This window comes from Dysidea avara, chromosome 15, assembly GCF_963678975.1.
Source record: "Dysidea avara chromosome 15, odDysAvar1.4, whole genome shotgun sequence".
In the NCBI taxonomy this organism is placed as follows: domain Eukaryota; kingdom Metazoa; phylum Porifera; class Demospongiae; order Dictyoceratida; family Dysideidae; genus Dysidea; species Dysidea avara.
In genome coordinates this window covers 9,274,437-9,301,127 of record NC_089286.1, presented here as the reverse complement: position 1 = coordinate 9,301,127, position 26,691 = coordinate 9,274,437, and the positions used below count along the sequence as shown (strand labels likewise).

Sequence of the window (26,691 nt, the reverse complement as noted above, 5' to 3'; positions counted from 1 at the left end):
GCATATTTTTGTATTTAGTGTTGTGTGTATCCATTATCAATAATAATAATAATAATAATAATAATATGTGACTGGATCTACGAAAACCGTTCTTATCGCCCAAGACAGGAAATTTGATTTTTTCACACAAACACAAAGCTTAATGAATGCACTATCAAGTTTCACTGCCACAGTCCACCAGAGTAAAGTGGTCTGCTTTTGCTGGCTGCTTTTCTAGAGCACAGTGGCAAGCCGTACGAGTGGTCTGGGGTCCTGATGGAGCCCTGGCCAACCAGGAGATGGCTGTGTGTGGCTGTACAGCTCTGTGGTGTTGGACAAAGACCTGTGCTGTAAATTTCCTTTCATTTTAGCCAGTTCTGAGCCCTGAATGGCCTATAACTTGGCCTAGTTCATCCCAGCACGTCTCTTTTCAATTTTTGAACACCATCTTGCCCGCCTTCCAGGGCCCCCCGCCTCCCACCCTTCTGGAGCTCGCCTCCCACCCTTCTGGAGCTCGCCTCCCACCCTTCTGGAACTCGCCTGATACAGACAACCTCGGTTTAAAAACTATCTAAAATGGCGGGAAACTTAGCTGTTGACTACTTCTTCAGTGGATGATCAGGAAGGTAAGAAATTGTTGTGAAACGTGTGAAAGTTTGGTGTGCGTAGCTACCACCATTGGCCAGCTACTACACACAATATTTAAAACCGACGTTTCTCGATACTTTTAAATGGGCGATAAGACCGGTTTTCCCAGAGACAGTCACATATTAATTAATTACAGTACATAATAATCTCATCCTAATATATATATAATTACATAATACATACGCCAATAATAATAGTTAATTATTTAATTATTTTCACTTGTCTCTTGGTTGTCTTCTACCTGAAGTCGAATATTAATAAGGACGGTAGAATTTGTTATAATGCTACTGCGAACAGCTAAACTCCTTTTGTAGGTATTATTTGTCCCACAGTCTGCACTCAAAATGACACCTTTGTTTTCATACACCATCGAACGTTTGACATCCTTTTGGGTAGCAAGAGGAACATCAGAACTGATAAATACTCCACAGTCATTATATAAACTATCGTGGTCCACATTTATAATTGTAGTTTCACACTTTCTCTCAAACAATGACAAAGCTGAAACTTGTGTTGTGTTGGTGAATGAATCACGAGCTGAAGGAAATTTCTTGTGCACAGAAGAACACTTTACACGATATACCTAAACAATCACACAATGCATTAAATACATACATTAACAGTTAACACATGTATGTTATGAGCAACATGTTAGCAAAACATGCTAGCAACAATAAGAGCAATCCTAGAAACGTAACTTTTTAATAGAATACACAGTACAATTAGTTACCTTTGGAGTAAACAGCACATATACCATTGGATACATCCATAGGCAATCACGAAGTGTTATCAACAAAAGTGTTCCCTCTTGAACATCATTTAAACGAAAAATGATCACAATAGCTTGGCAAATAGAGGACACCATAATAGCCAGGATACTAGTCAGGTTTATTACAGCTGACTCATGGAATTTGTGGTAATTTCCAACCTTTGGGATGTGTCTCTGTGTCACAAATGCTAATAGCACACTGAACAAGGCTAGTATAGCGTGGAGTGTAAAAGTAACAGCTAAAAACACAAATTCATGTCCTCCACTACACACTGCATAAATCTTCTTAACAGAAGAATCATCCTGAAATGTGATCAGTAATGTGATGTAATACAGTAGAATCTGCCTTAACAGCTGTGGACTTTCACAGGCTTATTTTACTTCTAAACTATACCCAATTTTATTATTTATGTGGAATGAAAAGTAGCCGCCTACACTGTGCATGGACAGCTCAAGGGTAACTGTTATATATACAGACAGGTTCCACTGTGATGTGAAACTATTTTGGCATACCTCACTGACAGTTGTAATGGTGTGTAGTGTTAAAGGAAACACAGCACTTTGAACAATCAATAACACCAATGATGGTATAGCAATGACAGCAACTCTCAGGAATAAATACTTGTCAGATAAATACCTCTGTGTATCATTATATTATTTATAACATTATAATAACATATTTAAAAGTACTTACATGCTTTACCAGTTTCTTATTAAAAAATAGTTTGTAGAGTCTCCAAATTTTAACAAAAAGTGTTCCAAAGGTGACCACAAAGGCTATTTCATTACTCCACACCCTAGCCTGTATGATCAGATGGTATGGAATTCACTGGTAAGACTAGTGATCACTGACATTACAAATTGTTGTGGTGAGAGGTTCAGGCATGTCATCATCAAGTACAACAACATATAGTAAGGTCCCTACAAACCCTACACATACTCCGACTAAGATGAATGAGTTAAGACGATAACTGCTTCGTTTCACTACCCTGTAGAAAAAGGCACATAATTTACTAACATGTAAAATTATAGAACTCAAGTTCATCACACAAATTGTATTATAATATCAGTATATTCTTACTGATCTGCTCTGCATCCTGAGGGAGACATAGCAGATCAGTGATCACTAGTCAGATATGCAATGCCACTCAGCACATTAATGATCATTAATGAGGTGTGCTGTGTGTTGACTCCTACTTATCTGCTATATTGGAGGTGGCTAACGTGAGAACCTCTCCAGAGGACAGAGGTCTCTGTATGATTTTATAAAGATCTCATTATCTCCCAAAGATCAAAGAATTTTATGCATACCATTATCTAATTTGTATTAAAATACTTATAATATCAGAAGTACAACTGTTAAAATGTAGCACTAGCATCTTTGGAGTGATTTAAAGCATGGAGTCATTGGAGGAATTGTATTTTGAGTTTTCATGGACAATAATGCTATTTTAATCATGTAACATGTACGTATATTACATTGCCTCCTGTTTGGTACTACACATTGGACCCAGTTCTGCTATAACATGGTACAGTCACAACTACACTGTACCACTCACCGGTGATTACTGTAGTAAACATTAAAACTGAAGAAGAATATAGTGGACAGGATGCCAAATGAAGACAAAACACCAGCTATCACTTGTTCAGCTAACGTACTGGTCAAAACAGAAGGGGCAGGAGAATCTTTTGGAATATAACCACCTGAAAGAGATAGAAATGAGTACAGTATAATGACTCATTGTGATGCAATCGCATTTACCTTGCCAAATCAGGCTTCTATTAGGCAGGCTATACAACTTATCAGTAGAAAGCAATGGATCAAATATCATCACTGCTGTGGCGGTGCCATCTAGAGGACATACACAGACAAATGCATATACAAATTGTAGCAACTCAGTACATGTTAAGTAATTTCATTTATTTACATTTGCACTGTACCCTTGTATCCATACTCCAAAAAAATGCATAGTTCCCAAAACTGGCATATGTATTGTATACAAAGACTGATCATTAAAATGACATACTTTGATACTGCAATATTTGTAGAGAAGCAGGTTGAGCACTGTCCTCCTTAAACGACACATCTCCCTATTGTGGTATTGCATGTAGCTACACACGTTATTAAATTATATATGCAATCGCTAACTGAAATTCCTTCAAATGACACATTCGCAACAGCTTCAGTAAAAACATCTGCCATCTCAACTGAACTGTAAGTGAAGTCCTCCAGCTGTCCTAATCCTCTTTCTGCAAGTACTGATATAGATGAGTTTAAGGCTAGAGCAATTGTCCAGATAGCATCATAAACAAAGCCAACACTTAAAAACACATCTGTCTTGACATCACTTAAAGTGCTCTTATCAGCTAATTCTTCCTCATACTGTGCCATGGTCTATCAATGAATAAACTACTAAACAAGACAGGCCATTAAAGGCATTACTTTTACCTTCTTAGACACTATAATTCTTGACAGGTTACTTTTCACTTCACTATTAGCTACAAGTACTAAGGAATGATCTAGGGAAGATCCCATTTCTTTCGCAGTGCATTCATCATCATTAACATTCCACCAGCTAGGGTGAAACCAGCCAGGGAATAGCCAGACAAAATCTGGTCCAGCTAGTCCATTTTTAATCACCTACGTAAAGGTTATAATGGTTGTAACTAAAAGCACAATAATTATGTAACAATTCAAGAATTCAAACACTTAATACACCTAAGTATAGAATTCTGGTCTTTTAAAGTAAGTGTGAACAAAATAAGTGAAGGTTCATATGTGTTACACACACACACACGCACAAGCAAAGTAAAAGCAAAGCTTACAGCAGCCATGCAAAACACAGCTATTACCACCCAGTGAACCAGCACTGGGATGCCTGTGCACCACTCAGGTGCTTTGAGCCTTGTGCAGACAAATCCAGGGTTAGTAACCCGCAGGAGGACTATCCAGGTCTCACTGAGAGAGGACGCAGAACACAACAACCCTAACACCGCTAAGCGAGACAAGGACAGTTGGACACACGCACACACACACACACACACACACACACACACACACACACACACACACACACACACACACACACACACACACACACACACACGTACAATCAAAAGGTTCAGTGTTCAATAATTACTCTCAGATACAAATAAGCTATATCCTTACCCTACACCAGAGGGTCACAACAGCTCTTTTAGGTGCCAACGGTGGCCATGCTATGATAATTCTAGCATCGACTTGCTGTTAGAAACAATTAACACAAAATAAACACATCAAACGTCACTGTGTAAATTTAACCACCTTGATCATCCTAATAGCATGATCTTCACTGCCATGTGTAACAAGCTCACTCAAAACAACATGAACTCCATTGCTCCTCAATATCTGAACCGTGTTTAGTCCAACCTGTAGGAAGAGAATGCACACAAATATTCAGCTGCAGCTGGTAAAAGAACAACAGATAATTTTATACGTGCATGTTTTTGCACCACTGAAATGGATTACACGTATGGTGCGTACACTGCTATTTTATTAATACTACAGCATTGTGTAATCATTTAGCTATCAGTGTGCATGCAAACACCATGTATGGTATAAACTTCTGTGAGTTCTGTCATTCTCAACAACTAACATGTAACATACTCAAAGTGTAATAGCATAATACAACACATACATTCAGTGTAAAGTCATCATCATAATATATCACTGCTACTCTATTCCAATTCATCTTTTTTAGGACTTCACTGTATCCATCAAAAAATTGTTTTATCTCAGGTATTGTCCGAAAAAACCTGGGGTAGTTCTCTTTATCTCCAAACACCGGAGAGCTGGCTGTATAGGATACCTGAAAATAGCAAAATCAATCTATCCCTCATTAATAGGTATATAACCCCATGCATGCTTTCTTGTAGCCTTACTACAAACTTATGCACATGTATACTTTAATTGTAGTGATGTGTTATCAACCTTTAAAATGCAGTTGAATTTGTAACAAATATAGCTGTTCAAGCAGTCCAGTTCTTTACAATGTCTTAATAGACAGGAGCAATTCCATCAGGGAGCTGGAAAAGGGAAGGGCACAGCCAGGATAAGATGCAGGTGGTTGGCATGAAAAGTTATTTGGTTATAGTTTACATCATTATTGTTCAATGAGACATTCAAATGTCATCTAAATGGATTGTATGGATGTAGATGATCTAGTAGCAGATCAAATTCAAACACGTTGTATTGTAACGACTGCATTATTAGAGTTATTGGCTACTCTATTAGTGTATCTCCACTGGTTTATAAAATTCATTTTAATAAGTAGATGGTTAAGCTGAAGAGGCCGGTTGTGGTAGAAAAATATTCCCATATCACTATCCAACATATGTATTAATTATTGCTAGGAATAATATCATCTAATCAAAAACAGCAAAGCTGTAAAAAAAGGGTGCGGCCTCCAAAAAAAGCCAGGATGAAAAAAGATGTGAAATCCAAGGTGGCAGCCAAGGAATGGCTGTGGTGGTAAGGAATAGCTGTGATGGTAGGTAATGGCAAAAATTTTAATAATGACAATTCAGGTGAATTTGGTGCTGAATCCTAGTGAAACTTGGAGGAGGCAACGCAAATTCACCTGAATTTTTATCATTAAAATTTTTGCCATTAACCTACCATCACAGCCATTTCTTGGCTGCCACCTTGGATTTCACATCTTTTTTCACCCTGGCTGTTTTGGAGGCCGTACCCTTTTTTTACAGTTTCGCTGCTTTTGATTAGATTAGCTAATCTCAATCGCGTAGTTGTTACACACTGTTGGTTTTTTTGTTGTATCTTAGTGGTCTTTAGCTCAATTTCTTTCAAACTACAAAAGGGTTGAGGTTTAATAGTTAACTTATCCATGCACTGATTTTCAGCTTCTTCCCATAAGCGGTTTACCCTGTAAGCATGACAACATATTGGTGTTATTTTATGCGAATAATCGCTAATACCTCCTTGACTACTTATTGTATTCCAGGAAAACTTGGTACCAAGATGTGCCTTTATATCCCCAATTAGTGTGCCAAATTTCAAGCCAATCACATATGGCGTTCGTGTTTTATGGCAGTTAGTGTGCGAAAAGAGGAAGAAAAATAAGAAGGAAAAAAATGAAGAAACTAAGCAAATTTTTGAAATCGCATATCTCGGGAATGCTTGAAGTGATTTTGCTCAGATTTGGTATGTGGAGTACTGAAGTTGGCAGACATGTCCATAGCAAAAATTGTCTTGTTTCGTAAAGGTAGCACAGAACTACGGAGGTGCAAAAAGCACGTTTTCTTTCTTCCTGTCAATATACTCACGGTGTTGCATGCTGGCTTCTTGGCCACACGACACACTACCCGTGTGTCTTGATGGTAGATGCATCATAGTTGATGAACTGTTATGCATTTCCTTGTCTTTCATTGTGATTTGCACTGGTCTGTATACATAGTCCCAGACAATAATACACTCATTGTTTCTTCTCTACTCTCACAAATCTATTAAATCCCAATTGCTGACAGTTGGATCAGAGTATAATTATTATTATTTAGAAATGATCTAGTTAAAACATGAGATTGTATACCTGTGTAAGGTGGAAATACTTCTCAGCCATCTCTCCCATTGGGATATTAGCAACAGAACAGGCAGGTCCGAGGATCATCAGTTTAGTTGGTTGTGAAGGATCAGTTTGTTGAATCAGATTGTACATTGCTGGAACTGATGAGCACTAGAGGAATAGAAAACATGTAATGTATTGTTCACACAGTACATGAGGTATCAGATTTGCATTACGAAACAACTAGTAAACTGCTAGTACTATAATAATTATTGCTTAGGACACTATAGTACAGAGACTTGTTTTTTAGACCCAACTGTAGTCCTTTTACTCTTGCATTTAGTTTTTGGCTTGCACAAGCCTCTTGCCAAGGGACAATGTGCAACCCCTACTGCCTGAGTCCCTTGAACAGCAGTAAATAATACTGCAACTGATTTCATACAAATTTGCAATTGCATTATAATTATATGTAACATTTACAGCTAAAAGTATATATCACATGTACAGTGGTTTATTTACTGTCTGTGACATTCCTCTATGATTAGCAGATGGGACATGGAGCCAGTAGGCTATGGATGATGCAAACTGTTAAACAAACAATATCCATAAAATTGCCAGGCAAGCTTTTAAAATAACTCAACAATAGTTATTGAATGGCTTCAGCAATGTGTCTATTTGTTCAAGCTGTCCTTGCCATATACACACACCATCCCTCCTGGAGGAGACTGAGTGTGGCCCCGACTAGACATTGGGTGACCTGCAGTTCGATTCCTGGGGTTGGAGGGATTTTTTTCCTTACTTTGGCCCCTTTTCTGTTACACCTTTTCAGCTATAAATCACTAAGTCTAAGTCCTTGAAATTAGGTTAGGTAATCCTAAGGCTGCAGCACATGTTGCTGCAGACCTTCAGTGCTGGTCACTGTAAAGCATTAATACAATACAATACAATACATTACTAGTTGAAATTTGTTTAACAAAATTAAAGTGAAGCCAAATACAGTGCCATTAATGTACAATGGAAGACAGTTGCTATCTTTTCATTATCAAGCACAGTCAAGCATGCACCATGTCGGGGTTGGATCCAGATATTCTATTAAGTGGATGAAACATACCTTGGTAGTAAAGCAGGGATAAAGTATGGGATGGTTTTATTTATTCTTTTGGAAGTTTTTTTATCTTCACCTTTTTTTGGGCATTTTTCATAGTTTAAGTGCTGCAATGGAGGTTGGAGGTGTTTGGCCATCTACAGTGATTGATCCTTTGAATTTTAAGGCCGTGAATTCCTATATTGAATACGGCAATTTTAATAAGTTGTACGTCCAGGCATGGCCCAGACAAATATTAAGGTTAGCTTAGATAATCTGTGTCATCACTGCTCTACATTAACAATTCAAGCATAACAATGCGTGGCTCCACACAAGTCCTCACACAATTCTGATAAATGGGCTTGGCTCCATTAATTTATTCTTGTGATGGCAATTTAAAGACCTGGAAATTAGACCCAGATACAAATGTGACCAATAGTCTGGATGCTGTTTATGACTTACGAATAACCAATACTTCACAAAATTTTTAGCTATTTATAATGTAATGTGGAGTTGACCCCTGAACTTACATAATTATTAAAGTTCAACAATTCAATTGTCTTAGCCATTAAAAGAATTTGGAGGGCTTCTATAGATGTTTGCATGGTGGCTATATTATAATTTATGCATATACTTGTGATGCTGGCCATATTGCTTATGTCCACCACTATAATAGTTGTGCGTGAACAATACTTCACACAAAACTAGCTATACGTATACATATTAGCTTTACTTACTCATAACAAAGCATTGAGTTTCCAACAACATGTCCATAGCTATATGCATAGCTAACCAAAAGATGTTGATGTCTTTATTCAAACCCAATTCACTATAGCTTAAGCTAGTACTTATAACATTACATTAGATGCTTTGATTAGAAATTTGTGCAAAGGCCAGGCTATACTTTTATTAAATCTGCTGTGTTATTCTAGGGTCATAAAGAACTGCAATTTCATAGCAAGCTAAAGAGGTTTTCAGAAGAATCCAAAACACGTATATTTACGGGACGCCAATCTTATGTAGCCACGACAATCTACGAGAAATATCGGAAATTGTGTGAAAATAGCACAGACGCATTTCAGACTTCCGGACATATGAATTTTTGTAACTTACTTCAGCAATGGTTGTTAGAGACTTTTTAAAGAAACAGGATGGATGTTTGCCAGTATAGTAAGCAAAGATTATCCAGTGCTATATTTTGAAGACTAAGTATGCTTTAGTCGCCAAGAAGCTTTTGGCTAAATGTGAAATTCGCCCACCAGCCACAGTTAAGCAGCTTTAGTCACAATACTCCACAGACAATATGGGTATAGTGATTAACAACATATCCGTTCCTTAGCTGCACTGCTGGTTTTCGAGATGCTAATAGAACATCCCATGTTTTATATGTCCATACTCCATAGTGACCTAAAATATAGCTGCTTTTACAGGACGTAAGTTCAAACATAATGGCTTTCCGTAAATATACATGTTTTCGGATTCTTCAGAAAACCTGTACAGAGTATCAACATCTCTGAGCTAGTTTTTGCATATCATATCATAGCTATAATTGAATGCCTGCACAAGCTGGACACCAGATTTGTAAGCTTTGTATACATCATACTGGTGACATAATAGTAATGCACACACTAGCTGATTAGATAAAACCTGCAGCACACACTGTTTACTGTGTATGCATAACTGGTTGTAAATTACACATATATTAGCACATTAGCAATAGCTAACACTTTTGAAACTATATGTATTCTTGTTACAGTATGAATAGATTTGTTTTGTACCCTGTATAGTGTATTCATTGCCGTTGTTATATATTACTAATAAAGTATACTCCATAACGGCGCTACCGACATACAGCACATATAGTGGTGCCAGCTAGCTAACACTCAATGACTCACAGCAGAGTTCGCATAGTCCACAACTAGTCGATATCCCGGCAGCAGGTCACACATCCCATTAATCTCCTCCAGAGCTAACTCCATGATTGGTATCCTATCTATCCCATCACAGTTATCCACGGGGACCTTCCTTGTATCATTCTTGTCCGTGCAGGGGAAGAAGCCGATCACGTGAATATCAGTCGATCCATTTCTTCCACATTGACAGCTCAAAGAATTTGCAAAAACGAACAAGAGCAACAAACGGATCATAAAATCTCCCGACTCACACAGTAGCCGGCTGACGCCAACACGCACAACGTACATTATGTAGCGGATTGGATCACGTGATGCAATCAAATTTCCATTTTTGATCTTTATATCCGTACATCTGTGACACTTGCATGGCATCAGTGATAACTGCGTGTCCGTGTCGAAAACAGTCAAGTCGTACACCCCTAAAACTATTTAATAATTATTATAGCCATGGACTATTTTGCTACATAGCTATAGCTAATTGAAATTTAACATTCTCATCACAATTGTGCATCTAGTTCTCTTAGTTGTCTGCACATATAGCTACATATTAATATTACAAGTAAAAGAGAGCCTGTAAAGTGTGATTCGCACAACAATTTAATCAACAAATTTACAATTAGCTACCTTTGTACTAACTATACAATTAATTAATTATCATACAACAAAGTAGACCAGCTACTGTCAAAGGAACTGAGCGTGAGTGCATTAACTATATCATAGATCCTTTATAAAGGATCTATATGACTATATGATTGGGTAAACTGTTCCAGTCAATGATTGTGGCTTGTACAATTAAAAAGTAGATCTCACTATTGTTGTCACTTGACACTTAATTAAATAACTTGTAATTGTGACCCCTAGCTGTTGATAAAGTTGCAACAATAAACAAGTCTGATGTGTCTAGATTGATGGTTAAGCAATAGATGATAAAACGTTATCATATCTCCACACACTGGCATGCAGTCCACGGTATTAAAGATTTAAGTGATGGTAAGTTTAGAGCAACGAGGCAATAATCATTGTGTGTGCGGTGGATCAACTTTGTGGACTCTTCTCTGCATGTACCTATTCTAGAATGTATTGTGGACCCCAGATGATGTAACCATACTCTATAATGCTGGATGGATATATGATTTGTACAGGTTGCATTGATAATTGTATTATGGTCACTAAAGTATTGTGAATAACTGCTAGTAGTCTTGGCAACTGTGGTGGTATGGTTGTGAAACTTTAACTGCCGATTGTCAGTCAATAAATGCTCCCATGCAAGTTCCTTGCAACATCACAAGGCATAGTGTAATTGCCATACATGTATTGTATTCACCAAATCCATTGATGTGTGTCCAATTACACTCACTAATGTTGAACTTCAGTTGCCATTTCTTGGACCAACTTAGCAATCTTGGAAATAGCCAACAGTCCTGATAGTTTAACACCATTCTGTAGCAACATTAAACAGGCTGTAGGACCAGGAGTCCTACAGACCTTCAGCATTTGTGCTGTAAAGTCAAATAAAAATCAGTGAATTGAAAAATGGGGCTATTAATGGCATGTCACTATTAAACAAAGAAGGGCTTGTAGTACTCCACTGACACTTGATTCACAATTGTTCTACACAATTTTCTGTGCCGATAGTTGTGCAGGACAGAATCAAATGGCTTGGCAAAAATACAAACAGTGGCCATCATCAAGTATTTGGTCCATGCAATCATTTATCTTAAAATTTCCTCCTTATTATACGTCGATCAATCCTAATTTATAAGACTTACATGTAGCTGTGTATATAGGTGTAGATGGGTGTGCCATGTATGAAATTAGCACATGCAGTAAGATATCAGCTACAGAGCTAGAATTGCACTAAAATGATAGCAGCGCAGCCGCTAGTAGTCCAGCAGATGGAAGACAAATTCTTCAAAAATTGTTTGCTTTGTGATAAATAATATTTTGTGTGGAAGTTGAAATATTATTGCCTTAGGGCATGTTTGGGACTTTTAAATGACCACTATAATAAGATACAAATGCATTTGAGATTGTTTTGTGGTTTTGTTAGTATATGACTTCATGTCAATAAAATACAGCTGGTGCAGTAAAAAAAAAGCTTCAGTATGCAGCGCTCTTTGAAGGTGCCAATATTTAGCTAAAGCATATCAAGGAAAACTTTGGCAAATTTAATGAATCACTACGAATCTGCCAAAGTTTAACCCTGAGATATTTTTTAATAGCTGAAGGTTGAGTAAATTCACTTGCATTACTACCTTTCCAAATGCAGTTTAGTTTCACACAGCACAATTCCTGAGATAATGACCAGTTGGCCTTGATGGGTAATACCAGCTTGAAACCTGCATGGAAGTTGGTCAAAGTGATGGCCACAAATTGTGTGCACACCACCACACTACATGTGTACATGCTATACTTATTGTTTAGACTCAATTTAGTACTCAACTAAAAAGCATTTTGTGGTCACATTTGTGCTTCATTTCATGACAATGTGATCTTAGATCATTTACTTGCATGATGATTATTGTACTCTAATGTTGCAAGTTTCCATTCTTTTAATTTTTTGCGTCTTATAAACTCTTACATGGCATTGTAAATAAAATCATAAAATAGTGTAATAAATCAGTTAGCTCTTAATGTACAGAAACTACGTAACTGTAGCAACTTGTAAGAGCAAAGCTGCTCAAAAAAGCTATTATAATTCATCACAACAGATCTTTTTAACACGAGTTTGAATGGAACATTTAATTTGTTTTGCATGCATGTACGAAAATATCATACATTAAAAATTGCTTACATACTTTACAGACAATCCGAGATATACAACAGTAGAGGCAACCTGAAATGTGCACAACATGCACTTTATTGAGGACATTTTAGTATCTAAACTTACACCCAACATTATAGGCTCCACCATATATATCTTACTATTATAACTAAATTCTTGATATTCCTGCGATGTTGCAGTATGGGCCATGCTTTATAACTGTTTTAATACAACAAATCAGCATGACCATCATTATAGTTGATCGGCTGGTTTGCAGATCCTGTTGACTCCCATGCATGTTGCTCTTTGCCTGTAAACTGTATTCAGCAATGTTGACCCCTTATAATAACTTACGTACCTCAAATACCAACACAGAATTGTATTGAGTGTTAATGTCACCATGACATCTACAAACCCCTGTCACAAGATATAAAAGATATCAGTACTGGATGCATTAATTATTATGATGTGAGCATTTTCTTAAACTATAGCACTTTTTAATTTGGATCCTTGTATCATAATATTATATAGATTTTTACATGTATCTTAACATTGTATTACTGTGATTTTTTCATACTGGCCTCATACCGTTTTTGTCCAGGCCAGCATTTTTGCAATTTGTTTACCTGTTATGACTATGTTGTCATATCTATACAATTAATGTAATTTAGCTTTCAATATGAGCGTGTTGCATATATGGTTATTTCTAAGCAGAGAATAATTGACTAATGCTAATAGGAACATTTTTATGGTATCATCCCTATACAATGGGCTTTCGCAGACAAAGGACATCACGGTATCTCTTAATGATTATTTGGAGGGAGTTTGGAATTGCACATTTAACTTCCTCGCTTAATGTCTGCTAAAAATAATATATATGCATCCATTCACGTACAACTTTACTTACACCATTTGTTATGCATGCCAAGTCAGTTAGCATGTCCACTTCCTAAAAGATACATATGCATACTTTGTTAATTCATATTTTGTCAGTTGTAGTAAAAATTTAACTAAATATATATTAAGGTTATATACAATGGAAGACTGTATTCCGGTTCCAGTGCCACCTTTGCATGCATAATTTAGCACCATTACTAGTATATCAGCCACCAAACTTGGTACCCATGAATATTCCTGCTTTGCATGTTTATCTACATGCATAATACAAATGCTTTAATAATATAATGCATTATATCATTATGTCCTGAAGTACATATATAGTATAGAGTGCTTACTGGCCAAAAAGTCAACAAGTATAATATGACATCTTTTATAGCATAAATATTAATGCAGTGAAACCTCTCTTAAAGCACCCTCCCTGTCAAGGGAACTGTACATTAAACTTCCTTATAAAGGATGCAGTGGCATGCATACACTCGTTGATATAGAATGTCCAAGCATGCATGCAATATATAATACAGTACCTATTATACACATGCTAGCACTATATATACTTTGATGGCTAATACAATGAATCAGCATGATCATCTTCCGAGCTATATATATTTTGGTGATATCAATGTGTTAATTATAGCACTGGCATGTTGCTATAGCTAACCCATGAACTTATATTGCACGTTTATATAAATCAATGTATATCTGCATGGCATGGCTATAAGGAGAAGTATGTATGTTTTAAACATATCAATGGGTATAAACACATACGTAGCTACATGCATACAGTCCAGGGGCGGATACAGGGGGGGGGGGGGGGGGGGTCAAAGGGGGCTCTGACCCCCCCCCCTCCAAAAATTTTTAGTATACCAAGATCGAGATACTCTAATAGAGCAGTCACTCTAATAAAGCAGTCACAGTATTAGAACAGTGTGTAGTGAGCTATTTAAGGATTTTTATGTATTTCATCATGCCCCCCTGCAGCTATAAATGCGTGGTTGGTGAGGTGGGCAGCTATTTCCAGCTGACTGTGACCTTTTTTTTTTTTTTTTTTTTTTGGTCTCACCTTATCAAACCAGAGACAATGTAGTGCCTCAGTTCATTTTTGACCCCCCTTTCCATAAGTCTGGATCCGCCCCTGATACAGTCATTTCACAAGATGTGTTTTAATGCAGTACTGAAGGAAGGTAAACAGCAGCAGCATTGAGAGTTTATGGTAACTAGCTACTGCCAGAAAATCATTTGAGTGGGACATTGTTTATTTTGTGACCTCGACAGAATAGTTCTTTGGCTTCCTTAGATTAGTAATAATGGTCTGGTATTAACATGCACAAGTACTGTTAACACAATTTTCCAAGAAATGATAACATATACCATTATGGCAATATTGGTGATTTCCAAGAAACATGAATATTAACTTGCTGACCACATATGACCCCATACATTTTCTGCATAGCTATCACATGGAATGTGTCAAAAATTATTTTCAAGCTGTCAAAATGTTGGAACAGGGGGAGACCTTTGTATAATTATGTGATTGCACAAACATTTTAGTTGGGGTAGTTACATACTGCAGTATGGATGGCAACAATCTCTATCGATTATAGCCATGTCCAATGCTCACCAAGGACAATAATTGATGACATATATCGACCTCAGTACTATGATCCTCCATGCTCTTAAGAACTATACAATTCGTACAGCCTGGCCTATAACTGTCATAAGTCGATATTTGCCACAGATCAGAGAACTTTTCTGTTAAGAGAAATATTCTGATGACTAAAATAATTTTTGCAGATATAACTATTTCGTATAGGGAAAACACCACATATTCTGTACACAGTAACTGTTAGATATCACACTATCCGGCTAAGTTCATGCTATTGGACTTTTAGAAAGTCAACATGAAGCCAAGATGTACATCTTAGTATACACACTGAGTAACTCATGATCATACGATGTTAACCTGGCAATAAAGGTCTAATTATCCAGTACAATAATGTAATTATGCACCTATCAAAGTTACGAAATGGCTCACACACTGGAGGTCCCAGGTTCTTTTATTTTTATTCACGTGACTGTCGCAACAGCTTCAAAGTTTTGCTCCACCTACTCCCCATGCGGGCAAGGAAGGGGAATAGAAGGGGATCTAGCCACTTTTTTTTTTTTCCGGCCGGGCTAGATGGACTGCCCTTGCCACCACCCCCTGCACTAGGTGTTAAAGTGCTGGACAGCTGGAAATACCAGCAATCAAACAAGGCCGCCAGACTCCAAGCGACCCTCGGAGTAGGCCAGATCAATATTAGTGGTTGATGGACGACCAACTGAAGAACGATGACCCCTCAAACACATCACTGCAGATCTTAACAATGAAAAGCAAAGCCTACATCGCAGCCAGAATAAGCATTTGCTGTAGTTAATGCTGCGCTTCTCAGCCAACATTGAAGCAAGCTTCCTAAAAACTGTTGTAGCAGTGGGCCCCATGCCACCAGTAGCTGCAAATACCAACGGTGACTGAAAGCAAGCTCTCTCAACCACTCTAACACGCTCATCATATGCCCGTCTTTTTTCACGTTCATGAAGCTGGTAACATCTGGACAATCTAGCCACTCTCCTACACTGGTGCAAAATATTGTACCTTTCTTTTCTCCATAGAACTGTATCTTAATCCTTTGTTTCCAGCGTTGCGTAAACCCCCACACCTGGTACCTAAACTTTTGTCTAATCCCCTCGTAATGCAGTAATGACCCTCGTTTCCCCACATGAGGGTAAGTGGGGTAAAACCTTGATAGGTGAATTATAGCTTTAGCAATACGTTTCCAGTAAACACTGTTCAGTTTGACGCCTCAAAATACTTGATTAAGTTGTTATAAGCGCCTGCGCGGAATATGAGGGTACCGACTACGCTTTGTCATTTTACCGTCTCTACTGACTAAAAACCTACAATTCCTCTTTTGTAGCAAAGTCAAGTAGTACAAACTGCTAGATAAGAAACGACAAACTGCTGGATGAAACCACACGATCTGCAGTAACGTAATCAAAATTATTACCGTTTGAAATAGTTTGCATTATGGGATTAGGTTTTCTGGATTTGTCAGCAAAAATTAAAGGATTGCTGCTTAGATTACTATAAACTTGTGTGAGGATTTGTGTGGGTGATTATTCTATATTGCAATCGAAAATGAGTAGAAGTGAGGAGTTCTCTGTTGGTCAGCGATGTAAAGTCGGCGAACACTTCGCCACTATTCGCTACGTAGGACCTGTGCCACCTTCAGAAGGTATGAAGTGTCTTGTAGCAATGGTGGAATGTAGCTATAATGTGAGGACAAGTGTGAGGAGCGCTAAAGTGCTTGTCTTTGGGCTAGGCGCTAACTAATTAGAGTGTGTAATAAGTGCCACGTAAGCTTGTTGAATGTCATTTCTTTGCTGTAGGCGAGTGGGTGGGCGTTGAATGGGATGATGCTAACAGAGGAAAGCACAGTGGTGACCATGAAGGAACAAAATATTTCACTTGTAGGTGAGTACACAGTGAACAATGTACCTGTCTAACCCACCCAGACCTAGGAATTTGCAAAAGTTATTCCTCACCCTGATATTTTCAAAAACAAATATCAATAATTTTTTTGGCACATTATCTACTAATATTGCAATATATTTCTTGAATAACTCAAACTAGTCCATATCAACTGACCTGCCTCTCCGGTTTGTTTTCAAATTCCAAGAATGCTTATTTATTGCATAGTATAGCTGGTTGTCACTAGTCTTGTGAGGCCAGACCGCTTTTTTTCTTTTTCATTTGGTTGGGAGAAAAAGTGTCTGGTCCGGTTCAAATACCTGCTCTTGTTCTCAAAATCTTGGTTGTGGTCTGGATTTATTCAATGCGTGCTTATTACAATCAATGTAAACATTACAAAACCATAGCTTGCCTGTTTGTCACTGAATGGTCGGAATCCTATCTTTTCAATTACCCAGTCAATGGCATCCATTCAACATACTTCAAGAATGCATTAAGACGTGCCCATAGAATAATTCCCAACCATGACTGGGATTTTGAGGACAAGTATGGGTATTTGAACCAGACCAGACCTTTTTTTCTTGACCAAATGAAAAAGGAAAAAGCGATTTGGCCACATGAGACTAGTAGTATTGTATGCCTGAGCTGTACCCATTATGTTTTTTTTGGTACAAGATGTTGCATCATACTTACCAAGGTAACAGTAACTACAATGCTTGTTACATTGTATCTCAATATCGTTTTTGCACATCGATATCAGTAAAATATTGAATTGCTCGATATTATTGAAATATTGCCCACCCCTATTCACCCCTGAGGACAACTTCCATGCCCCTAATTATCCCTGGGATCACTAAATCTCAATATCCTCAAACTATTTAGACCTCCATATAGTCTAATGCATTTTGGAGCTGCCGCGATATTTTTATTTTTAGCTACATTGCTCAACCTCGAAAATATTGCCCCTCGAAAAGCTATACAGAATGCTTGTTTTTAATGCCCTAGTCTCACATATCTACCTCCTTGCTACACGAGGCTACAAATGGGAGTGGCTAGCTAGACAACAAACTCCCACTGATAGGACATAACACTGATAGGTGCATGGCCAGTACTCTACATACTGTTCATAGGCCTGGCAGTGGATCATTTGTGAGGCCCAAGAAGATTGAAAGAGGAGTGACATTTCTGGAGGCCTTGAAGGAGAGATACATTTCAGGTGGTGTAGGAGATGATGAGGAAATGTTTGTAATGGACAAGGACAGCAACACCACTAAGGTGTATATGGTGGGGGCAGAGAAGATTGCCGGAAAACTGAGGTATGTCTCTGCTCGTGGAAGAAATTAAAATATCTGACATCAATTGTTGTATATTATAAATATCAAGCATAGCCTACAGGGGTAGCCAAATAATGGCATAGATAGTCTTGCAGTCTAAGCTGGCCAAATAGTGTGGCCTTGGTAGAAAATGTAGGCAAATTTAATGTGCCCACGTGCCCAATTAAGGTGGCTGCTAAAACAGATTCTGCTATACCAGTTTCAACGCAAAGACAAGCCATTGTTAATGTGTCTATAGAACATGGGTACCATAACCAGTGGTACAATCAACGTTGCTTCCCTAAAAAAAGTGCAGTTGTCCAGAGCTACCAGGGTTTGGGTAACTAAGCACAGGAATTTTGTGTATGGATTTATAGCAGCATATAAATATTTCAGTCACTTGCAACCATTCAACTACTCTTATAGAGCAACCACTTAACACTCACCCCAACTAACATTAAAGTGTGTCTAGTTCAATGATCTGATCTTACGTATTGTTTATTCTATGTGTCAGTCAGGTGCACAAGTTACAGAAGATCAGTTTACGAGACATGATGATCACTTCAGCTGGAGCTACACCAGACCAGATCAAAGCTACACTGCCATGTGAGTTATACGTGCGTGGATTTTGAGTCCCCATACCATTACTGCATAAAAGTTTCCTGTGGAATCTCCACAGATGACCCGGTATTTCACTAAGTTAGAGAGTGAACATGTTAGTGGCAATAAAAAAGCTTTAGTGTGGACATACTCAGAGACAATTATAATTTTTTTTAAACCCCAGTGAGGCAAACTAAAGCTTTACCTGACATTTGATACACTGCTGTTTATGCAATTTGGCATTCAGGGAACACATCAATAAATTTACTTCACCTTAGTATGTATAATGGTACAATCATTATTGTGTTTGCTGTTTACTGTACTCATGCACTAAACTACTTCCTTGTATTTTGATCTGACATTTTGTCAGGCAGGTTCCATTGTGGTCGGCCGTGCATGATATTTGCATGACAAATGGCCTATGTCAGGCAGTAATAATTGACTCCGGACATACTGACTACAGTGGAACCTCAATTATCCAAACACCGATTAAACACCAAATCAACTGCTCAATTAGGGTATTTTGTCAACAAGGGTATGCTTTATTAGAGTAGTTGAGCAAAGTTCTGTATATAAATGTATGGAAGTTTGATTTTACATACTATTCGATTATAGGAACACCCTTTCTCCCAATTAGTTCAGATAATTGAGGTTCCACTGTAACTCCATCTTGTGTTAATGTACATGAAAACTCCTGGCAGGTTTGGATGACCTCAACTTGTCCCATAACTTACTGTCAGCTTGGGAAGAAGTGGCAGTCATTACAAGTGGACTTGATACACTTAGTAGCCTTGACATTAGTGAGAACAAGCTAGCCCCACCTTTCACTCCTTCTGCACAAACGTGTGCAGCATTTTCACATTTGAAGTCATTATATGCCAGCAAAATGAATTTGGAATGGAATGAGGTATGTGCTATTAGCGTTAATGGGAGTTGTACGTAGTAGCCGTATTTTCTTTCTTTACAGGTCCAATTCATTGCAGCCACTTTTGAGGCAGTAAAAGAGTTACACCTTTGTCAGAACCATATTAGATCTTTGAGGTTAGTACATGTTGTATAGTGATGTGCAATAATATTGATAGTGTAATAATCATATCACAGTAATCCATTATCATGATATGATAATAACTTGTGATTATCGTGAGTGCAAATCAGATATTCTTATCTCAAAACACTCTTACAATTGAAGCATTTGTTGGCTTATTTCAATTATTTGATTAACTCATCAGATTTGCTGTATTTCTGAAGGTTTCAATTGGTCTCTCTCAACATTTGCTGTATTAACGTTTGTTACATTTCAGTATGGCATAGGATCAATAAAATTACTACTAAATTATGTAACTTATTATTTGGATCTACTATCGTGATAAACTATCATATCGTGATGCAAGTATCATGGTAATCGATACAATAGTAAAATCATTATCACACATCACTAAGTGTGTATGAAGAGTTGCTTATCTGAAAACTATTATTTGAGGAGGTTTGTTTGTGTAAGTAAGTTAAATCAATATTATCGTACAAACCATGTTCAATCACTCTAATAGGACATACCCCTGTTGACAAAATACTCTAATAGAGCAGTCATTTTACTTACGTAGCATTTGGATGTTTGGAATATCCACTGTTTTGTGTATCATGTATGTATTTGTGTATGTTCTGTTATATTTTGTCTTGAAATATAATTTCTTTTGTTTCCACAATCTTGGGACACAAGTCATCCATGCATACACACATACATCACACAAACATATGAAGGATATTCAAATAGTGTATATTTGGCTACACCAGATCTCTCCCTATATAGCAAAGTTGATGGGTTCCAACACTTGAAACTGTTGAATCTAGAGGACAACTTCATCACTGAATGGAACGTTATTTCAGACTCACTTTCAGCTCTACCACAGTAAGGGAATGTATCAGCTATTTAGTGAATATTCTTTGTAGTAGTTTGTTTAAGATGCTGAGCTATTCTGTTTAAATGTAGCTATTCATATTATACAGGTTGGAGGTTCTTATTCTCAATGGGAACCAGCTGAGTGGAGTGTGTATAAAGGATACCAACCAGTTGTCATCACTGAGGTCACTTTCTCTTGAGAGGAACCTCATTAGTGAGGTGAGTATGTCAGGTCATACCTTAACGTCATGATATGTCACATCTTAACATGTTATCATGATGGATCCTACCATCACAATTTCATACCATGATGTAATACGACACATGGTAATCATGTATGATATACCATGTTGTATGTACAACATAGTGATTGTGTTTGTTATTGGCAACAACATCGGCTGTATCTACATCTTTGTTGTCTACTTGTCTTTGTGTAGTGGCAATCAGTCAATGCATTACTCATTTTACATTCACTGCGAGAACTGAAACTTCGTGACAACCCTTTAGTAGAAGGTATGTATATGTCTGTCTGTGTGGCGTGTGTGTGTGTAGCGTGTGTTGTAGGTGTGTGTCCCTCATTCTGTAAGTGTACATTTGTGTGTGGTTTATGTTATATATCATAATTTTAGCATTCAAGGAACAACTGTCTATTGCAAGACAACTTATCATTGCTAGGCTAGGTGGAATAACTAGTCTAAATAACAGTGAAGTGAGTTTTGTTTTACAGTGTAAAATTTTGTGCCTGATAATGTAACTTTGTTTGAATGGTTGTTATGATTAGTTTACATTAGAGATGCATATTGTCAAAATGTCTTTATTCTCAGATTAATCCGAATGAAAGGAAGGCTTCAGAGAGATATTATATCAAGCGATATGCTCAGAAGTGGATGGACAGTCAAGCAACTGAAGATAGCAAAAGATCATTTAGTATGGAACATCCAAGATACACTCAACTAACTGAAGGTACGTACTCATACCTGTACAGTAGGGCTGGGATAGAAAGGTTATTGCGATACCTATCGACATATAGATAATGATTTAACTGTCGAGATAATAGTAAATCTCTCTAATCTACTTTGTATCAACAGTAGTCAGATTACCGGTGACTTTTCAGTTAATATATACTGTATATCAGAAGTATTCGACAGTAAGAATATTTTATGGTTGCCTCGACCAACGAAAATAAATTGCGTGGAATATTTTGGCTCTTGAATGTTTTCTACTTGTGTAAAAATCAGCCACCATCACAACTGCACGTTCATCATACAACACGTACCCATATAACATTGTTGTCATACCATTTTAAATCGTATCTTACATGCTCATTCTGACGCAGGTGAAACGCGCAGTGAGTACTACTGTGCTAGCTTCTAAACCTGACATTGTGCTGACCGCAAATACAGCATTAAGGTGAATGCCTCCATGTTTGGGTAATTATTTGTTGCACAGAAAAATTCACTGGTAAAATATTTTCGTAGCTTGGGCTGTGCATGAAAATATAACACATCGAATTTATTTTATAACTAAATTGTCTCGAACATAAATTTCCCAATTTACAGTATGTAAAATTGTGCTTGCAAAACAGTACCACATGACATTGCTTCTTATCGCGATACTATCGAATATGGAGATAAATGGTTTTACTGATTAAGATATTGGTTTTGCTACTATAACACATCCCTACTGTACATAGGGAAAAGTTGTGTGTACAGTTGTAATGGGTTATTGTATTTTAGCAGGACCATGGATGCAGTATTTTGCAGCCTGTTTAAGTACCGTAACCATTTGTGGGTGTTCTTTACAGAGAAAAAGTGTACCTTTTTGGGTTTGGAAGTTTCTGAAATGCAGTCAGTTGGCATGTTTTGCATGCGAAAGCTAGTGAGGTCTAGATCATGCACTGTCCCAGAAAAAAACATGTACCAAATTGCTGTAATTTGGTGACGTTAAATTGTTGCTATTATATGTTTGAGTATTTGATTGCTCTATTAGAGTATATTGATTTTTCTTTGGAGTGTGGTGCACTAGTGAATTGTGGACCATTTTAGAAGAGGAAAGTTTTACTGAACCTATTGAACCCCAGGTCTGTTACAATAAAACAGTACTGTAGAATTAAGTCAAATGCCAAATGTGACCCAGTCTGGGAAAACCGGTCTTATCGCCTATTTAAAAAGTATCAAGAAATGCTAGTTTAAGTATTCAATGTGTTGTAGCTCACCAATGGTTGAAGGTATGTGTACCAAATTTTTCACATGTTTTACACCAATTCCTTACCTTCCACAACATCCACTGTACAAGTAGCCAACAGCTAAGTTCCTCGCTATTTTAGATGGAGGTTGACTGTATAAGGCAAGCTCCAAGGAGATGGGGACCCAGAGGAGGACAAGAGGCTGTTTTAAAAATCTTACAGCAGAATGCGTAGGATGAATTAGGTCAAGTTATGGGCAATTCATGTCTCAAAACTGGCTAAAACGAAAGGACATTACAGCACAGATCTTTATTCAACACATAGCCACACACAGCCATCCCCAGGCTGGCCAGAGCTTCATTAGGGCCCCAGACCACTCGTACGGATTGCCACTGCTCTTGGGAAAAACAGCCAATGAAAGCAGACCACTCAAGTCTAGTAGATTTTGATCAGATAGTTTATTCAAACATCTATTGTCACAGACACAGTCACAAATGATTCTATGAGAGTGAATGTTTTATTAAAACTTATCAGACATCACGGGTACCTTAATACTGTAATTTATGATGTTCTGCGATTTTACACCTCAAGAGTTCTTGTACATTTGGTTGTACATATTCCATTCCTATAAACTAACTTGTTATTTTCTTATAGTACATGGTTTACCAGATGTGGCAGTATCACAACAGTCAACCGGTAGACTAACAGTGAAGGACTCTCTACTCTGTATCCTGTACCAGTGTGTGTGTGTGTTCCCAGCTGGGCCACTTTGGTATTGTTGTTGTTTCCTTGAACAAGAAACTTTTCTCCAGTCTACCCAGCTGTTAAAATGGGGAACCTGGTGGCCTGGTGCCAACTGGGGAAGCATCCCACCCAGCTGTAACATCAATGGGTACCTGGTGTAAACTGGGGAAGCAAATGCTCAACTGTCCATGTCTCATATAGCAGTTGAAGGTCCAGGTGGGACTTTGGGTGCCCACACCTTCACCTGTGAGACATGGTACAGCCTCCTGCGGGTTACTAGTCCTGCCCCAGGAGGGCATGCCTGCGCTGACTCATAGCATCTGAGTAGCGCACAGGTACCTCAGTGTTGGCCACTGGGCAGCATGACCGCATAGTGGCAGCTGAAGGCTTTGCTTTTAGGCTGTGTGTGTAGTGTGTGCATGCATGCATGTGTGTGTGTGGTGTGTGTGTGGTATAGTGTAGTGCGTGTGGTATTGTGTAGTGGTATTGTGTAGTGTAGTGTGTGTGTTGTTGTGGTGTGTGTGTATTGCTTGATATATTGTATTTTTTGACCCGAGGGCTCCTAACTGAACTATTTGTACTTTTACTATTAAGCAATCCTTAACCTTTAAACAGCTCTCACATTTCTGTGCCCTGATGATCCTAGTCAGAAGCAAGTTGTTAAGAAGTTACCAGGTAGGGAGATACAGGCACAAGATGTGTGGACAGCATCACTGTTTTTCTGTTAGGTACCATAACAGTGATGAAGTTGAAGGCACTTCTATTTAGACTGTACAAGGTTGATTCTACCAGTCAGAAACTGTCATATAAAGATAGCAAGGTATGTGGAGTATTAGTGTTCAGTGGTGGTGATTGTAAAAGATGAAAACTAGCCAAAATAACACATACATTGTATAGCCACTTTACTATCAATGTATTACATAAAAATTAAGTGACATAATGAACACTGAACAAGATTAAATATCTTATAAAAGTTACAAATTGTCAGGTTATACAAAAAAGTAATGGCTGAGGTTTTGAAGCTAGTACAGTACTCAGCTTCGATCACCTCATTCTCAATTACTTCTCCTCACCCAATTCATACTTTCATTCTGATGCAGTCTCATATTCGTTATAACTGTAATGGCTTATTTATGTCACGTTTTAATAACAGTAGATCAACAGTTTTCCTAACACTAGCCATAGAATAAGACGATTTGTTTGGATAAATGTATTACATTGTTGTAGCTCACAAACAGTTGAAACTACTTGTACCAAATTTTCATGTTTACACCAATTCTTCACTTTCCAGAGCATCCACTGTACAAGTAGCCAACAATCAAGTTTTCCTCCATTTTAGATAGTGAGGTTGACTGTGTCAAGCAAGGGTTGTTTACAAAATGAAATACTTAGAGATGAATTAGGGTCAGTTATGGGGCCATTCAGGGCTCAAAACTGGTTACAATGAAGCATTCCCTGGTTGGCCAGAGCTCCATCAAAGCCCCAGACCATCCCTCTGGGCTTGGGATAAGCACTTTAGTTTGGCTGATTTTGACAGTGAAATTTGATTATGTTATTCATGTTGCTTTGTGTTCTTGGTGAAAAATCAAACCTGTGGTCATGGGTGATAAGACCAGTTTTCCCAGATCCAGTCACATAGAACTCCGTTCAATGATTTTAATGGAACATACATTTACTATAATAAAACACACACTAGCAGTGAAATACTCTAATTGAACAATCACTTTGGTAATTGGGATGTTCAGTAGGGTGGGGAAACCCCATGCTGCATCTTTACACTGCAGACAAGTCTCTGTAGAAGTATTCACCTGCTTTATAATGGCTATTTTCTATTCCAACCTTACTTTGTAGTACAGCTGTCATTTTATTTGCTCTGTTAGAAAACTTTTATTACAACAAAAGTGTGGGTGTAAGTGTAAATCATAATATACTTTCTTTTAAGTGAGTATAAGATAATAAGAGGTATTGAGTTATACCTAGGTATCTTTCTCAATATTATACCATTCTTCAAATATGTGATACCGTCCATCTCTAGTGTTTGGTCTCAGCTGTTTGTACAGTGTAATGCACGACGTGTTTCAAAAATTAAATCCTCTCTAATACCTGAGGTGTCTAGTTGCTTGTCATCTCTGGAACATTAATACAGTGGAACCTCAGTTATCCGGATTCTCGGTTAACCAAATTACAGAAATGACTGCTCTATTAGAGTAGTGACTGTTCTATTAGAAAATGCCAATATTTTTTTAATTGTGCTATTTAATGTTATTTATACACAGTTTCAGAGATATGGACTTTTCAAACTTATGGACCACCTCTGGTCCTAAGGGGTTCGGATAACTGAGGTTCCACTGTACAGACATGCAAAAAAAGTCACCTTAAATGTAAAGCAAATTATTTCGACAGTTAATCGGGGCCCCAACCATGAGGAATTCGGTTGGGATGTGACACTAGATTATGGCTAACTCCATTGCAATTCAGTTCAGTGAATATTTGTCAGTTTAATAAGGCTCAGCTGATGAGGCTTCTCTTGCCATGACACCATCATTGTTGATCAAACTTTGGGTTTGCCTGTTAGTGTCCTGAGTTAGGATACATTATTCATATATGTACATATATGGTATCAATTGTCTAGTCACTAGTCTATTCACCTCACAGGGCCAGGAATATGAACTAAATGATGACATGAAGGACTTGTCATTCTATTCAGTATCTAATGGTGATACCATCTTACTGAGGTGGTGACTGATATGATGTGTATATTATGTGTAAAGTTTTAATTGTATTTCTAAGAAATGTTTTGTGGTTGTGTACATCAGTTTGCCAGTACAA

The 26,691-nt window shown here is 37.7% G+C and overlaps 2 protein-coding genes across 7 annotated transcripts; one reads left to right on the top strand and one right to left on the bottom strand.

The window, feature by feature from the left end:
• Positions 1–512: 512 nt before the first annotated feature.
• Positions 513–16,543, bottom strand: LOC136245088 (gamma-aminobutyric acid type B receptor subunit 2-like). 6 transcript variants are annotated; one of them, XM_066036600.1, is made up of 18 exons: positions 16,248–16,388; positions 13,623–13,664; positions 13,074–13,132; positions 12,877–13,032; positions 6,982–7,125; positions 5,074–5,244; positions 4,701–4,805; positions 4,566–4,640; positions 3,846–4,037; positions 3,546–3,791; positions 3,424–3,487; positions 3,159–3,248; positions 2,956–3,100; positions 2,250–2,385; positions 2,091–2,198; positions 1,910–2,035; positions 1,358–1,699; positions 514–1,210 (listed from the first exon to the last, which is right to left on the bottom strand). In XM_066036600.1, exons 5-18 carry the CDS (start codon positions 7,105–7,107, stop codon positions 833–835), a joined length of 2,304 nt encoding a protein of 767 aa, XP_065892672.1. In that variant the 5' UTR covers positions 7,108–7,125; positions 12,877–13,032; positions 13,074–13,132; positions 13,623–13,664; positions 16,248–16,388; the 3' UTR covers positions 514–832. The 6 variants fall into 6 exon arrangements, with proteins under 6 accessions (XP_065892669.1, XP_065892672.1, XP_065892671.1 ...); XM_066036599.1 differs by having other exon boundaries at positions 12,877–13,025; XM_066036602.1 differs by lacking the exon at positions 13,623–13,664 and having other exon boundaries at positions 16,248–16,374.
• LOC136245092 (tubulin-specific chaperone E-like) lies at positions 16,486–26,691 on the top strand. Its single transcript, XM_066036610.1, has 16 exons — positions 16,486–16,642; positions 16,690–16,887; positions 17,042–17,126; positions 18,254–18,439; positions 18,951–19,042; positions 19,738–19,943; positions 20,004–20,077; positions 20,844–20,942; positions 21,041–21,152; positions 21,371–21,446; positions 21,563–21,642; positions 21,758–21,896; positions 23,773–23,844; positions 24,478–24,537; positions 24,591–24,682; positions 26,518–26,691. Exons 2-16 carry the CDS (start codon positions 16,791–16,793, stop codon positions 26,602–26,604), a joined length of 1,557 nt encoding a protein of 518 aa, XP_065892682.1. The 5' UTR covers positions 16,486–16,642; positions 16,690–16,790; the 3' UTR covers positions 26,605–26,691.

Coding starts and splice junctions, on each gene's coding strand:
- LOC136245088 (XM_066036597.1), bottom strand. CDS start 10,239: ATGTACGTTGTGCGTGTTGGCGTCAGCCGGCTACTGTGTGAGTCGGGA. Junction 4,641..4,700: donor ATGCTATTAGGATGATCAAG/GTGGTTAAATTT, acceptor TGTTTCTAACAG/CAAGTCGATGCTAGAATTAT. Junction 1,700..1,909: donor CCATTACAACTGTCAGTGAG/GTATGCCAAAAT, acceptor ATCACATTTCAG/GATGATTCTTCTGTTAAGAA.
- LOC136245092 (XM_066036610.1), top strand. CDS start 16,791: ATGAGTAGAAGTGAGGAGTTCTCTGTTGGTCAGCGATGTAAAGTCGGC. Junction 18,440..18,950: donor AAGATTGCCGGAAAACTGAG/GTATGTCTCTGC, acceptor TCTATGTGTCAG/TCAGGTGCACAAGTTACAGA. Junction 19,043..19,737: donor GATCAAAGCTACACTGCCAT/GTGAGTTATACG, acceptor AACTCCTGGCAG/GTTTGGATGACCTCAACTTG.